This window comes from Salminus brasiliensis, chromosome 17 (assembly GCF_030463535.1).
Source record: "Salminus brasiliensis chromosome 17, fSalBra1.hap2, whole genome shotgun sequence".
Classification (NCBI taxonomy): domain Eukaryota; kingdom Metazoa; phylum Chordata; class Actinopteri; order Characiformes; family Bryconidae; genus Salminus; species Salminus brasiliensis.
Window position 1 is genome coordinate 27,964,894 of NC_132894.1, and position 16,426 is coordinate 27,981,319.

General features: G+C 42.4%; 1 protein-coding gene across 2 annotated transcripts in view; it reads right to left on the reverse strand.

Annotated features, from left to right (window-relative positions):
* sbf2 (SET binding factor 2) overlaps positions 1 to 16,426 on the reverse strand; it is a 115,203-nt gene that overhangs the window by 51,103 nt on the left and 47,674 nt on the right. For both annotated transcript variants that reach the window (XM_072661191.1, XM_072661190.1), the window contains exons 6-15: positions 14,748 to 14,853; positions 7,192 to 7,324; positions 6,205 to 6,313; positions 5,624 to 5,737; positions 5,279 to 5,356; positions 4,799 to 4,912; positions 2,667 to 2,795; positions 1,369 to 1,467; positions 713 to 917; positions 30 to 139 (exon numbers count right to left, since the gene is read on the reverse strand). In XM_072661191.1, the coding sequence (XP_072517292.1) occupies positions 30 to 139; positions 713 to 917; positions 1,369 to 1,467; positions 2,667 to 2,795; positions 4,799 to 4,912; positions 5,279 to 5,356; positions 5,624 to 5,737; positions 6,205 to 6,313; positions 7,192 to 7,324; positions 14,748 to 14,853 (1,197 nt within the window). The remainder of the gene's footprint in view (positions 1 to 29; positions 140 to 712; positions 918 to 1,368; positions 1,468 to 2,666; positions 2,796 to 4,798; positions 4,913 to 5,278; positions 5,357 to 5,623; positions 5,738 to 6,204; positions 6,314 to 7,191; positions 7,325 to 14,747; positions 14,854 to 16,426) is intronic.

Here is a 16,426-nt window from a genome sequence, read left to right on the forward strand (position 1 = left end):
TGCACTCAAGGAATGCTTGCTAGAGTCACCTTCTCAGTCTCCAGTGTCTTATTTTCGAAGATGAAGCCGATGCAGTTCCGCACCACCTCCAGGCGCCGAGCACTGTTGAACACACAGCTGGCCTTCCCTATGATGGATACTAAAACACAGAGAGATTAAACATTTTTAAGCCGACCTTCCACTGTAGATTGAGGAAGCTATCAACCACAGAGTTTTGATGATTAGGTGGGAGAGGGACTGTGAGGAAAGGTGTTTATATAAAGATCATATTTCTGCAGGTGTTGCTGCTCAGAAAAACAGTGCACCACCACTACAGGGTATGCTAAACTTTCTGGGAATGTCTCCTGCAGTAATACCTATGAGCAGTTTTCTCAAAAGGTTTTCCTGGTCTTCTTCACTTTCATTGTTCCAACCTCCACAGTTAATGATGTTGTGAACTATGGAACCATGGATGCACTTTAGTTATTTACATTATTGCGATGCCAGACAGCTGCTTAGAGGCTGCTGAATGTTGGGAAAAGGTTTGAGGAGTCTGAGTATTTATAGATCAGATGGTGAAATCATCATCTGGCCTTTCCAAACAATGATTATAAACAAGCCAGAACACCCTAGCAAGACAACTAAGCTCTGAGGTTTTGGGAAAAGTTATCTGAAAGCTCAAATCTCTTGAGGTACAATTTTGCATGGTGCTCCTATCTTTCGATCTACTCACCCACAGGAGGCCCAGCAGGCACCACACATTTCTTTTCAGGCCGGGCAGTCATAGTTGTATGATTCTGCTTAGCCAGGCCCTCTTGCATGAGTTCCTCCACCCTGTCCTCGTCCACCAGAGGGAAGGGCACCACGTGCACACGCAGGTGAGAGCCCTCGCTGGGCCGAGGCACTTTTTGGAAGGCCATGTGGGGGTTGGGGTTCTCCTGTAGAGCCAGAACAGAAACGCAGTGACTGAGACTGGGGTTTACCTACATTTCCAACAGTGCCTAAAACGAGCTGAAATGACCACAGAACAAATATGATAAGTGATGAACAGTCTTTACCAATTTCTAGTTTCTCTTGGGTTAAGCTACTCTGCAGATGCTTAAAATGTCAATAAACAAGCCTTTGGCTCAAAGTGAAACGTGCACTTCGAGAGCATTAATAATCAGATATTTGGCAGAATCACAGTGCTTAATCAACACAGCGCACATGGAGCATGGAGGAGAAAAACAGTTCTAACAGAGATGTGTTGGAATGGACAGCCAGATAGACAGAGGTAAAGGGAATCAGAGATGATCAACCATGACAGCTTTTCAGAGAGTTGAGATCAAGGTTAAGGCAGGGTGACAGCCTGAAGGCATGGGTATTAGTGAAAAGAATAAGGCTGCTTACGTTTCGGTAAAGCTGCTCAGAGAGGTCTCTCATGCGCTTTTGCAACTTTGTGGGGTTCTCTTCTTCCTCCTTAAAGCGCTCCACATCGAAGGCCACCAGCTACGGAGACAATCATACAAACATGTCAGACACAGTTTGTGCAGAAACACTTAAAACAGTTACTCAAGTCTTGTGTGAGGAATCTACTGGAATCTGTAGTTCATTCATTTAGGCCTGCGTATTTTTTTTTGTTTTACTACAGGCTTAAGTGCATCATCACGCAAATCACAGCTAGGCGAACCTTCGCTGTTGAGCTGTGCTGGTTCAGTGTGCTCAGCACATTCTCAGAACAGAGCATGGTCATGCTTCAGTCCTCAGGCCAAGCTAAGCAGCTACAGAGACCAATGTATAGTTTATAATTTTGTATGTTGTCCTTTTGACTAGATTAATTACAGTAGTAAAATTAAGGGTAGTAACAGTGCTGCCAAAATACTGATACTTCTGATATTTATGAACATTTTAAAACAACAATATCCATTTTAAAATGATTGATATCAATATCACATTAATAGTAATACATCATAGATTTCAGAGAGAATGCAAAGATTTCTGCATTAAACACTGCCATGGCTTGCACATTTATAGCTATTTAACTGTATTTTGTTAAAAGACTCTTTTGGATGCGTCAAACAAGCTTTTCTGATGCCTCTAAAGTCTGGTCACTTTTAAGTCCCTGTTTACTGTGGATGATCTATTGCTGACTGTTTCAAATATTTGCACTCACTGGGTGCAGTGAGTCATTTTTACAGTCAGAGCTAGATTACAATGAAGATCCCTGGCTCCCTTTCCCTTGGTATTAAGCTCTGTACTTAATATTGATGCTTTTAGAAGTATTATATACGTCAACACTGGAAAATCGGGTATTATGACAACACCAGGTTGTAGAAGAAGTAGCACCTCTCTAGGGGACATCTAAGCTAATGCTTCCGAACACACGATCAATGATGTTTCTGGAAGAATCAGCAGATCTACTTACAGAAAAAATTATGATAATAATAGCACCAACACGTTCTCTGGGCATTTTTAAATGGTCCCCAAGTCTAAAGCGAATGCCGGAGCAATCACGGGGATAGTGTATAGCGCAATGGATCATCATTGTTGTCTAACAAAAGGTAACGCAAAGTCCTAATGCCCTTCCAGGAACCTGGTTTAACAAGTTAGTGTGGTTATCTTCCACACGGTTCTTTAAATAAGATATAACATAACTTTCAGCTACTAAACAGCTATTCAGTTGAGACACAAAATGCGGTACACTGTACCTCGTCAAAAAGGTCGCAGGCTCTGTAAGGAGGCCCTCTCTCCGACACAAAGCCTGCAAAGGCCATGCCGTCCAGAACCTTGGGCAAAAAGTCGTTCTCGATCAGGCCACGCTGGCCCAGGAAGGCAGCCTGCAAAGTAAAACAAAAGACGTCAAAGGGCAAGACTACTTTAATCAAATGAGTCACAGTTGTTCATGGCGTTTGGTAAAAATCCCTTATTATAAGTGCAAAGCCTATTCCTAAAAGACCACAAGTGCTACATGACGGAGGTGATACAGAATGACTTGCCTAAACTAGACAATCACCCCAAACAAACAATGTGACCCACACCTCAATCGGCCACTGTTTATGTGAATAGAAATGATTAGGTGACTTTCTTCTATAAACGGATGACTGCAGAAAACAGGCTAATCGTGAGTGTGTGTGTGTGTGTGTGTTGGGGGGGTGTGGTGTTGGGGTTTAGAGAAAGGGGGGGTTGGGAGGAAGACAAAGGGGGGGTGGGGGTGCTGGGCCTCTGAGTTGGGCTGGCACACGGAGATGCTGCGAGTTATTGGGGAGACGTGCTGCATTCCTCAGCCATAATCTGACCCATGTGGGGTGCTCTAAGAAGGATGTGCGGAGAGGTTGCTGTGGAAACAGCCTCCCACACAAACAAAAACAATGGGGGAAGGGGGTAACACATAAGTACAAGCCCTGCACTCACACACACATACACACACGTAATTTTGATTCTTTGCATGTGGCTCATCGCAAGGCCACAGTGCAAGGACAGAGGAGTTTTACACAAACGGGAGAGGGGACTGGTGGTGGAGGTGGTATCTAATCAACACAAAAACACTTATGCTTTTTGCCAACCATTTCAAAGCAAATGGCTCTTAAACTAAAGCACGGCTCCTTTGCTTATCGCTTGGTTCTAAAAGATTACACCCCCCCCACTCTAGCACAGGCCCACACCACTTGGTTTATGAAAAGGCAGGTATTTGTACAAGTGCAAGCAGCCTGTGTTTAGAGGTAGGATCAACAACACAATTGCCTCCAGCCTCTTCGAACAGTTTGTGCTGAAAATAAGACATTGATAAATGTGGAGGTGGGGGCTCCCATTTCACAGGAGTTGCTTTACTTACTGAGGCTGTGGTGAACAAATAAGCACCATCAGTGCTGGACATACAGGTTATTTTGTCAACTTGGAATGGTCAGCAGGGATGTCCCCACGACCAAGGGTTTCATTCCGATCTGATAGTTCTAATTGGCATTTCTTGCTTCTGGGCTTCCCCTACAGATGGGAAGTAGAATTTAAGCTTTAAGCCACCACTAAAGGACATGCTTTAAACGTGCATTTCTGGACAGTTCAGAAATACAGAACTGTCACCGAAAGTGAAAGACACATGTGGGTCTCACGCTTGTGAGGTGGTCGAGTAATATTACAGAATTTTACACAAATATGACAGCACATTTCTCATGAGCACTGTCCTGTTCGCTTTAACAGAGTTAAATAGAGTTAATAGTGCCAAGCCCTTTTGCTGCCACTGTAACCCCACTTGTTTGGGGAAATGTTTTTGCTACATAACAGAAGGGAAAAGCAGTTATGACCGTACAAATGCAACCTTTAAAGCAGAACATCCCCTTACTGGCTACTTTCTACCCTGCCCGTGCCTCACTAAAGCTAGCGTCGGCATGCTTCATATCAACCCCCTAATGTGCATTTTGCAGATGTGTTGAGAGGGGGGGAATTGAGAGAGAGAGAAGTGTTGAGTATCAGCTAATACCAATCTAATTCAATATTTTCTTTAATGAAACAATTGTAATTCCTACTGAACACAGCGCAAAACATAAAAATTGCTTGCACAAAAAAAAAAAAACGTTCCTAAGCTGAAGGCAAATGGGCATGTCAATCGTCATTACATAATTACCCACATATGAAAAAACAGTGACCAACAGAGGTGTAATCTGTTAACAAAAACATATGAAGTTCATTAGATGCCAGCGAATACAAGTCTAGACCAGTCCGAGGAGGACAGGGATGGTTACAGTAATCATTTACTTGTGTGTGTGACCCAGGCCCCCCCTAAATCCCTCCCCACAGACACAGGGGTTAACGTTGGGGAGTACCAACTTGACGTGCCGTCTCTCACCTTGTGAAAGTGAATCACGGGTTCGGAATGGATGCGAATGAGCTGCAGACAGGACCTGTAGCCCTGGAACAGTTGTGCAAACAAGCGCAGGAAGACCGCTCTCACCTCCTTATCCTGCCAAAGAGAATGTACGAAAGAGAGAGGGAGAGAACGAGTGTGTAAGAGAGAGAGAGACAAAACATCATCACTGGACTGAAAGACGGACAAGCAGAGTCAGATAAATGTCAGGCTGGCATGAGTCAGCGAGAAGGTGAACATTCCATGTTCCGAAATAGAGCCGTGTGCTAGGGAGGCAAAACTCCTCGCTCGCGAATACATTTTCCAACCCCCTGGGGAGCAGATAAGAGATGTCTCCTGCATCTGGCAAATCGGACCAGCTGCTCATCTTGCAGTTTTTGCTGATTGCCCAGCGAGACCGTTACGGGAAAAACAATCCAAGAGGTCAGCAGGGCAGAACTGGTTTATTCCTGAAGCTCTTACCAGCAGTTTAAGGTTGGATGGAGCGGAGCGTGGAGGAGGGAAGGCGTTATCTGCTATCTCCAGATCTGGGTGCAAAACCTGGAGAATAAGGAGTTGAGAATGAAGAAATGTCCTATTGAATTATTAAATCCAGAGCTTCACAAACACAACATCTGACCTGATTGCTTCCACTGAAAACGAGTGACTATTGAATTTTATTGCTGCGTCATTTACTGCTCACATTATGGAGAGTGCAGAATCAGATAAGGACACAGTCACAATCAAATGACTTAAGTGCAGATGTGATTCATGGAATTTCAGACAAGGGCAAATGCAGTATTAATGTGAACTGTAAAGAGTACTTACTATAGACAGAGCGGTCTGAGTGTTCTGTAACAGAGGCTCAGGTAGCTGGGACAGGTGGATACACTCTGGAACTTTTATTGTTCCTCCATCCAGGTCAGCGATGATCACATCGAGCTGAAAACAGAAACCCAGACCCCAATACTCAATAGCTCAATACTAATTAGTGCTGTGTATTGATGTGAATATGGCAATAGGATACATATTAATAATGGGGTTACAATTTAAAAATATTGCGTTATCAAATTTCAGCAAAACTGTCACAGTATAAAAAAACAAAAAACAAAACATGCATAAAATCTGAGTAAAAGAATGTTACCCCATTATCTAATGGTCAGGGTTTGAACACAACACATAGTAAACCAATTTTTGCATGTGAACTATTCATTAAAATTTGGTTTTAAGAATTCATACAGTACTGCAACACATCACTACAATACTTCAAAATATCAATATTTTCCTACAACCCTACAAGTGACAGTGCTGCCTTGACTGCTTTGCAGGTCCACCTAAACACTGGCCAGCAGATATGAAGCATTGCAGAAAGTCAGGGTTATTTTTTGTTCTGCAAAGGCCTAACTCACCAGTTCGTGAATCTCGCTCTGGAACATGGAGTGCACCCCCATGATGAAGGGAGTGGGCGAGTTCAGCATCTCCAGCAGACGGGACGGGAGGATAGGGATGTAAGGATAGCTGTGGGTTCAACAATCAGGGAGGCAGATGTTACTATCGTTGCTTGTCAGCAACATGCATGCCCTATTGCAACACTGTCATAATGATCTAAAAATAGTTCTAACTTAAGATTACGCTCGGGCAACTTCTGGCAGGAGATGCGTCCAAATTTGAATTCCATTACATCACATTCCATCTATTTATAAAGAAACAGACTGACCGAAAGCATAGGTGTCAACCAGTATGGTTCACCTGGGATACGAGATATTTAATACATTTGTGGGTGGTGGGATTGAGTATATTAATGTAGAGATATTGTCAATCAGTGGCGACCCATGACTAATAAGCCTAGAATTTTATGTTTATTTGGTTAAATAAACAAACAAAGAAACAAACACACACCTCTACAATAATACTATACTGTACTAGCCAAACTATGGGATTCTAACAGTATGTAAGTGCTTCACTAACAGCAATGCATTTACATTTTTTTTTGGGCCATTCTACATATTTAACGCAAACTGATAAGGTATAGAAAGCTGTGAGCATTCCCCATCGCAACTAATGGTTGATATGTAGTGTAATGACAATTCTAGACAGCTTGCAAAACAATGTAATATTAAATAATAAGTAATTTAATATTACATTGTATTATTATTATAGTAACAATGAACATTTTAACACTGAGGATTTTAAAGTTAGAAATGTTCTATATGATATATATAGGAGTTGATTTATACAGTGTGGAGGCTGTGAGTATACGATTCACTGCCTTCAGAGGTTGACACCTATGCAGAAGGTTGAGTCTATTCATCATAGAAGCATTGGCATGTCTAGGACATGCTGGCTTTCCTTTCCCTCTTCCCCTCTCTCTGTTTTCCACACATTCGCCCACATACCTGTATTTGAGAGGAAACATGAGGGCCTCTAAAGCTCGGCAGGCCTCCCCTAGTCTCTGGTAGCTTGTGGAGTGGAACAGAACCTTGTGTTCGGTCAGAACAGCACAAAAAAGATTCAAAACATTCTGGATTCCTGTAAAAGACAACAAAAAAAACGCTGTTAATGAGTATTTCTTAAGCAACACATTATTTGAGAAGGAGTTATTCATCAAAAACACACTGCAGAGATTTACATTCGGAGGAATGTCTTTGTGTGTAGTCACGAGTGCCATTCTGCAACAGTTAAAATGGTGACTGCTGAGGTTTTCAGTTCCAGACCAAGAACAGTCACAAACACGACCAAAAACAAAGACCAAATGTCCGGCGTAATGCGGAACAGACAGTTTAAACCAGGCGTTAAAGCACAAATCTTGGAAACAGAGAGCAATTTCATGCCGTATCGATAGCAATCACAGCAGCCCGCATTCCACATAACACATCTCTCTATATCAAACAGGATAATGAAAATATGTCCACGCGATTGCCGGATCTCATATCCGCATATCCTTTTAAATGATATAAATCAAATGACACCAAAATCGCCAGTCATTTTGGGGGGGGGGGGGGTGAAATGGTTTACAGTTCCTGTTATTGCTTGCTATCAACATACCACTGAGGCCATTAATCACAGGTTTGAGAAAGACACAGGGAGTCCAACAGTGACAGAGGCATCCGCAACAACTGCCCGGGGTCAACGGTTCAGCTATGCCTGTGTCAGGCTCTGACCGTCACCAACAAACAGGAACAAGATATGGAAATGAAGTATCTGTGCTACCTCCGAAAAGACCTGAATCAAAAGATAAGCCAAGAAATGAAGAAGAGCTCTGGAATTCACTTTCTGTGGTTCCACCATCATTTAATTAATTTAATTAACTAATTCTCATTAATTTAATTAACTCTCCTGTTATCCACAAACAGCAGTCATGAAGGAATTTCCCGAAGTTCTCAACAGAGGAATGCAATATTTGAGATGTATTGCTATCCTCAACTCCACAATGTTTACAACTTCATTTTGTGACCTTGGACCCTCTCGGAATAAACGACTCATTGCATCAGCTAAACAGAAAACAACAGGTTTCATAATCTAAGAGATATCCAACCAACCACACACACACACACCCACCCACTCTGACCTTGAGGTGTTTACTTATCAGCTGGAAACAGTGGTTCATTTCCGACCCTAAATAACTGCAGACGGACATAGACAAAAGACTACAAACAACAAACTGAGAGCTGCAGGCGAACTCAACTTCCTGTTCTGCTGAGCCCCACTTCCTGCGGAGTGCGACAGGGCTGCAGGTCATTCCTCAGGCCTAACTGAAGTCGAACACAGGCTCCAACCACCCCATGCTGTGAAGCAGAGTGCATCAGCTACGCATCCATCGGAAGAGAGACAGCACTTCACCTGATGATAGGACGTCCCGATCCAGGGTGAAGCATCAGTACCACAGGTGATCAAACTATACAATAGGTCAGTATTGGCTACATTCAGCCTGATACTTTCATGAGGCTATTTTACCCCATTACAGTGTAGGCCACCGGCGTAGACGTGACATAAATGGATGGTATATGTTAAAGTGGATGTAATCCCATTGGTTAAGTTTTCATCAAAACAGTTACAGGGATCCCAGGTGGTGCAGGGGTCTAAGCTTTGGCTCAGTCATCGAGAGATTGCAGGCTCAATGCATGCCTAGTGATGCCACAGCTATTTGTAGCCTGAAACATCTGGGATGGCCCTCCCTCTATCCAACATTACTCTAGCCAGCTCAGGGTGATGCTAGCCAGCACCTGTAAGTTGAGCACCTGTACGATGATGTGAGAGAACTGCCAGTTAGTTCTCCACACTAATATTCAATGGCGCTACTGTTTGAGGCAATTTGGAAATATGAGAGTCCACTGGCTTTGTAATTTGGAGAAAGCATGTGATAACCGTGTGATACAGAAAGTCCTAGCTAGTGGAGGCAATCGGAAGTGAAATCTTGGGCATAAGAAGATCAAGAATTTCAATACTGATTTTAGTATTGGGGGGAAAGTGTTACGATACATTTTCGAGCATAGCATGAATATTGTCAGTATTTCTACAACACTGCTTTTTTGGACAGATTAAACCACGTATGGAGAAGGAAAAGAAGGAAGCGAAAACAATACCACATCATCTGTCAAACATGATGGAAGTACTGTTATGACATTAACTTAAACCTTAAATCGAACCCTAAACTTACCCTTGAATCAACCGTAAACCCTAACCATTGACCTTGCGCTCGAATTAACTCTAAATCCTAACCCTAAAGCTGACCCTAACCTTACCCTTGCATCAAGCCTAAATCTAACTAAATCTAACATAAACCTTAATTCTAACCCTAAACCTTACCCTTGAATTAACACTAGATCCTAACCCTAACCAAAACCTTATGCTGGAATTATTTCTAAATCTGAATTTAAAAGGGTAAGGTTGACGTTAGTGTTAGGGTCATTTACATTCAGTTCAGTTGAATTTGATACAGGTTGCGCTGAATGCTAGTTGAATGTCAGGTGAGCATCTACAAGGCTTCTACAATGGACAAGATAAAAAAAGTGAAACCAATAATTATATTATATTTATATAATATATCTATATTAATAAATCCCTTAAATAAATCCAAAAGTCCACACTTCAGTCACCTCCTGCTTCATTTCAAATCCATTACGGTGGTGAATAAAGGCAAAATGACAAATTGTGTCATTGTCCAAATACATATGCCCATACATATGCCCCCCCCCCCCCCCCCCCAGGTATTTATTTATTTATTTATTTATTAATTTTACAAATCTAGTCTAGCCAGAGTGTTTCATCTGGTTGGGTGGTAAGGAATTTGAGAAGACTGAACATGATTAAGTACTAAAAGCCACAGTATCAGGTTGTTTTACTGTAAGGGATAAAGAGAAGTTGGAAAATGGCCAGTCTACCATGTCTTATCTAAACTGGTCTTACATACAACTTTAATCTATGCGAAGTGTGTACAGCATGTACAAAAATAGAAATTGTGGCTCAAGATCAGATTGTATTGACAGACACTTGAGATAACTGAGCGCTGCTGATCCATTAGAAACATGCAGGGAGAAATACACCCTGGCTTCGACCTGATCCGAGGAGCTGGACAGCAGGCCCACCCTTTGAAATAACTCTGACTGATTCACAGCAAAAGTACAACAGAGAGTTGGGGGGGGGACCGTAAATTAATAAGCAGCATAATCCGTCACTTATATGAGCCAATGTGCGGCAGACTGCTGCTGGGTCATCACACACACACACACACACACACACACACACACACACACACACACACACACACACACACACACACACACAGCATGTGCACCTCCACAGAGCACAAATACACTCAGCCATGAAGGAAGGAAGGTTGCGTAACTAGAAGGGAGGATGAGAACACGAGCATTTGTGACACTGTTCTCCAATTATGGATAAAACTGGGCTCGAAAAACCATCCTTAGATATTTATCTCACTTACGAAATCCTTAGTTCTTATAGTATCCTGAGGCTTGGGTTCTCCCACACGTCATTTGGTGAGCTGATTCAGGATGGTATAGAAACGCTTGCTAATCAACAATAAGGTAATGATGAACTTGACCAGCTTCCAGGCTCTGCGGTTTGTTGTCAGCACCCCTCTTGTGAGCAGACGGCCACAAAGTTCAATCTTAACTCAGCCTTGTCACAAACTATTAGGGAACTTAATGGTTTCTAAAAATGGTGTGTCAGAACTGGAGTAAACTGCACAGCTCTCTGAGAAAGGGCAATGTGACATGGAAACCAAGCGGGAAAGGACTGCTTAACTTCCAGGGTTAGCAGGATTAAGAGTAAATCATTCGACGATATTGTTTTGTCAGCACTTCATTAATCTAAGACTAACAAAAATCCACAAAAGCAAGACAAAAAGCTACCATTTTATGAAAACCCCCTGCAATAAGTAGTCTATATCAAAGTTGAAAAGTTCAAGTGGAGCTGTGCCAACCTAGAGTTTCTGTGAACCACGTTCTCAAGTGTTCCCACTTGAGATTACGAGGGTTTCGGGTCAAGCAAACTTTGCAGTACAGTGTCCTCCACAATCACTGGCAACGTAGGGGATGAGCTAAAAAGCCTGTGAAAGTAGGCCTGGATCTTCTGTGATAGATATGACAGACGTTAAACCTGTAGAAGAAGAAAAATTAGCAATACTTCTTAGAGAGAAATACAACTGTCATCCAAGTCAATGTCTGGTGCTCTTCCCCTGGGTGGTGTGGTGTGGCATGGCATGGTATGCCTTCGAATTTGGAGTTGTTTGCACTGCCAAGTGACCCCTACCGTGACCAAGCACCCATGCGCCAATGCTTATTTTGGCTACTCATGTTTGTTGGGATACCAAGCTCACCAAATCGCACCGCTAAGTGTAGATGGAGCTAGAAACAAAGTGGTTTGGTTGAACACAGTCAGTATGAGTTCACTGTTTAAACTGGCATCAAGTTAAACTAAATATATTTTCCAGTTTATTTCTCAACGTGCCCTAAAACAAACCAGCCACTGGAGAAAGAGGAACTGTTTAATTTTAATTTGTTTACACGCTTTGTACAAGTAGAGCGGACTGTCACAGCTGAGAGGTTTCTGGATTTGGCAGCAAGGATTTCCAATTTTGGTTCGTTCTGAACAGAAACGCTACTTTCCAGTGTTCTGCACCTTCACCTGGTAATCGGTCAGAATTAGTTAAAAGGCAGTGTGACACAATTAGCAGTTAGCTGCATCATGAACATTAGCCACACCTGATAGCCTTTGAACATTTCTGTATTGAAACTCTGTTAAGTGCCAAGTAGCACATCACTACTTCATTAAAAGGTTCCCCAGAATGGAAAACTGTATTTACAGCATACCCAAAAGCAAAGCTGTTCAACTGGCCCATTCAAAAACTCCAAAACTGCTTTGTAACAGTGTGGACTCACACCACCAACATTTACATATATCCAGCACACTAGCAGAAGCTTTCAAGGCTAATTGCAACAGCTGTATTAGGAGAATTTGGAAGAGAGCCTAAAAGGTAACGCTAAGCAGACCAGAAAAAAGGGCCGACTGGAAAAGGCACTGGAGGACGAGCTGACTAGGGAGGACTCCGATTAGTACTGTACTGGGCTGACAGGTGGAAGAGCACCTTTTGTTAACACCACCTCTCAGAGATGGCCCAACGTGAGAATTCTCAGCCAAGTCCTGACGTCCAATATTTCTCTATTAATACACTATATGAACAAAAGTACTGGAACACCTACTCTTCTTCTAAAACCAAGGATATTAAGAGAGTAACTGCCTCTACTGTCTGGGGAAGGCTTTTCACTAGATTTGAGGACTTGATTGCACTCAGCAACAAGCGTGCTGGTGAGGTCAAGATGTTGGATGATGATGATCACCACCCCACCTCATCCCCAACACCCCAGCTCATCCCGAAAGTTCTGAATCCTTCCAGAGAACATAGTGCCCCTGTTCCACAGCTTAATAGGTTCACATTTCTCTGTTCCAGAGAGTCCTATTCTATTGACAACACTTCTCTACAGGGACTAGACAAGCTGCGTGTGTGCACATTCATTAGAAAGGGTTTCCACAGACATGCGGACATATTCTGTATATTTTCTGATGCTAAACATTAAACATGCAGCTAGTGGGACTACATCTGTCAGAGTTAGCATTCCGTATATGACCTTTTTTCTATAGGGTTAAAAAGGTAATACAATTCATAAATTGCAGCTTTTCTGAGGCTGTGCATACAAACATGACATAAGCTGGTAAAAAATGAGGTGTGGCAGTTTCTTTCATTTGGAAATAAAAGTGCAATTGATCTTGTAACAAACGACAGAGTTGCAAGTGCCTGACAAACATTACAACATTGCTGTTGTCTCTGCAGCTGCTTAGCTTTGCCTGACAGATATGTGAGCCCTAAAACGTACAACATACCATAGATGGCTTTGTGTACACATCATATCTGCCTGCAGTATTGAGCATTTTCAACCAGCACAGCCCAACAACCAAGCTTCAGCTATGCTACGCCGTGCATGATATTTTACTATCCCTGGGCTTAGTACTTGCTGTAACCTCACATCATGTCACCTAAACATTCTGCTCTTCTGGAGCGCAATAAATAAGTCATCAAATATCAATCATATCTGGCCCATTACTACTGATCAGACACCACTCCAATTTTGCAATCATCGGCAACAGCATTTTTGAATTTTTTTAGGCCACCGTACCTATACTGATGCCTTGGCTTTGCATGCAGCGCTCTTTGAACCTCCTCACCTCTCTTTAATACATTAGCAGAGGTTCTGGGAGATAAAGAAAATCCACCTTGCTCTTTTTGTTCCCCAAGAACAAAATCTGGCCACGTTGCGCACGTAGCCACGTTCTGATGTCCAAGCGAGAGAACAACACAAGTTGAAATGCTTGTGGAAAACCCTGGAATTCACATTAAGAATTCAGACATATGAGGCCAATCACTGCCGTTGCCTCATGTTCGATATCAGTGGAACATGTGCTTCATTGGGTTTTGAAACATACACTCTCTGAAACTTACACAAACCATAAGGCTCAGGAGAACGTCAAGGTGCAGGCAATTTGTCCATCCCATTGACCCTAAACATAGCTATAATGCTATACAGACAAATGTATGAGTGATGTGTGTGTGTGTGTGTGTGTGTATGTGTGTGCGCTGCTCTCCAGTACGGTAAGCATTTGGGGGCATGCTAACTATTAGAACATTCTTTGGAAGGTCACTATCTGCTGCTTTCATGCAACACCACTCTTTCAGCAATAAGCAAGTTACTTTCATTTCAATAGATGAGAAAATGATTTCCACTGCTTGGAACACACGCCTTGCGGTCAACGAAATGTGCAAAATGCACATGCCGTGTATCATTTCACAACCCTTTGTCAGCTGAGGCATTGTGAAACAACCTTTTACAGGTTTTCACTGCACCATAAAAAGATTAACGATCAGAAAACTTAACCTCTTTTCAAGCCAAGAATTAAATATTAGTTTACCGTCTTCAATCTTCACCCTAAACTATTTATTGTCTGTACTCAACAGAACTGGCACTGGAGTTCCCACATGACCCTTACTGTACACAGTCGACAACGTGAAGTCATAAAACTGTAGCCAAGCCTTATCATGTGCTTCACACTCCAGGAAGCAGACACAGGCAAACATCAAGCAACTTTCAAAGGCTGTCCTTCTACTCCAGAGCAGATGCCCACATTATTTCATAACTATGTGACCCAAAAATTGCAGCTTATCCCGTAAGAGGTGACTAAGCGGCAAGGCGTGACCTAAAGCTGATTGACAAAAGTGAGGACAGAAGTGGCATTATGCAGTAAATGGTCATTTAAAGGTTAAGCTGAATTAAGGGAAAGCGAGAGAGCGCTGTGTGAAGATGTGGAGATGTGTAGCAGTGATTGACCATTGTGCCTGTGCAAGTCGTACTGAATGAGTTATTGGAAAAAGACCTACCTAGCTGCTGGAAGAGGAGAGCCACACTTTTATTGGTAACGGGCAGGTTGTCGTTTAAAGGAGTCTGGATCAGCTGCCGGTCTCCAGCTCCCAGAGAAAAGAGTTTCTGCAAACACAGAAAGACAAAAAAGTGTAACACATAATGCAGCACTGTGTGTGTGTTGTTTTTATGATACTCCACAAGTGAAACAATTAAAGCTTTAAACTACACTTATTATTGATCTTAAGACTATGTTTATGTATTTAAAAAAGTAAACACCAGTGGTCCGAGTGGCTAGCTCAAATTGCCTTGCCATTAGCATCCAGAGTGGATCCGGGTGGGTAGATTGCACTCTTTCCCCTCATCACTCATTACCACCCCCCACCCCCCACACCCCCAATGTTGACTGTTGTGGTAGTGCCAGGGTCCTGGTGCTGTCGGCTGCCAGGTCATGCTGCATCGGCATCAATTCAAAAAGAGGCAGAGACCAGATTTGAGACGTGTTAAGCACTTACTCTCCTAGTATCGTGAGCATGGCTAATGCTAGAGGTTACCTACAACGGGGTGGGTTAACTGGCAGCACTCAAATCAACAAACAATAATAAAAAAACAAAAAAAAACTTCATCTATAGATTTTATTTATTAAAAAATAATCTGCAAATGTTAATACAGAGTATATGTGACGTACTACAATTAGATGACAAATAAGGTTTCTGTCTGGCATGCAGTTCATGTTTGTGCAAGCAATGCAGTTTTGCAGTTCTGACCAGCATTTTCCTGGTCTTCCAGATCTTGCTTCAACTTCCACGTTTTTTTTGTATATCATTTCCCTCTGATTTGTAGGCATCAATTTGTTTCATTTTCAGACGCTTGGTCAGCTGGAATTATAGGAGTGCATGGCAGTTGAGTGTGAGCACCAGATTTGAAGATTCACTGCTGATGGTTTTTGACCTGCCTAACCAGTCCTAATGCACCCAACAAAAACTACCTTTTGAGACTTTTAAACTGGAAGGGCGTCCAAACTTTGTCACATCAAATATAAAGTAACTGTTTATTAACCCTTTACCAGAAACGTGTTATGCATTTTAAATGGTTTGTCAGGAGTGCACATATTTCTCTATACAACTGTACTGTCGCTATTAATTCCATGTGTAAGGTATATACTTATGAGTGTGAGCAATTATCTGGACTATACAATGTGAAAACTCATTGCAGCACATTGTATGACTGCAGATACAAAGCATTCAGGTGCATCATTCAGAATAGGAAGGATGAGTACAGGAAAACTCTGGATTTTAGGATGCAGACTAGGATATAAACCACACTCCTCTCATGTTACATAAGGAGGCTGCAGCTGTGTACATTCAAGAAAGTTCCATTATGGTCTCAGTCCTGTTGAATTTTAGCCAGTCAGGATGCAGCACACAGTAAACCCAAATCACAGGTTTACTAAAATAAAACAGGAAAGCCTGGCAGACGTCTAAAACAGGGCAAAGCCTAGAGCAGGACCCTGTCTGTGGCTCAGTGCTCTGAGACGAGACAAACACAAGTGAATGAAGTCCCAACAGACCTCAGTTAGACCCATTTAAAGGACTTGATGCTGAACATGCTGAGGTCAAGTGAAGGCTGAACAGGAGAGGCCGATGGGTTCCTGCCGTTCTAATTGGCTGGACTTCGGGTCATGTTGACGGATGAATTT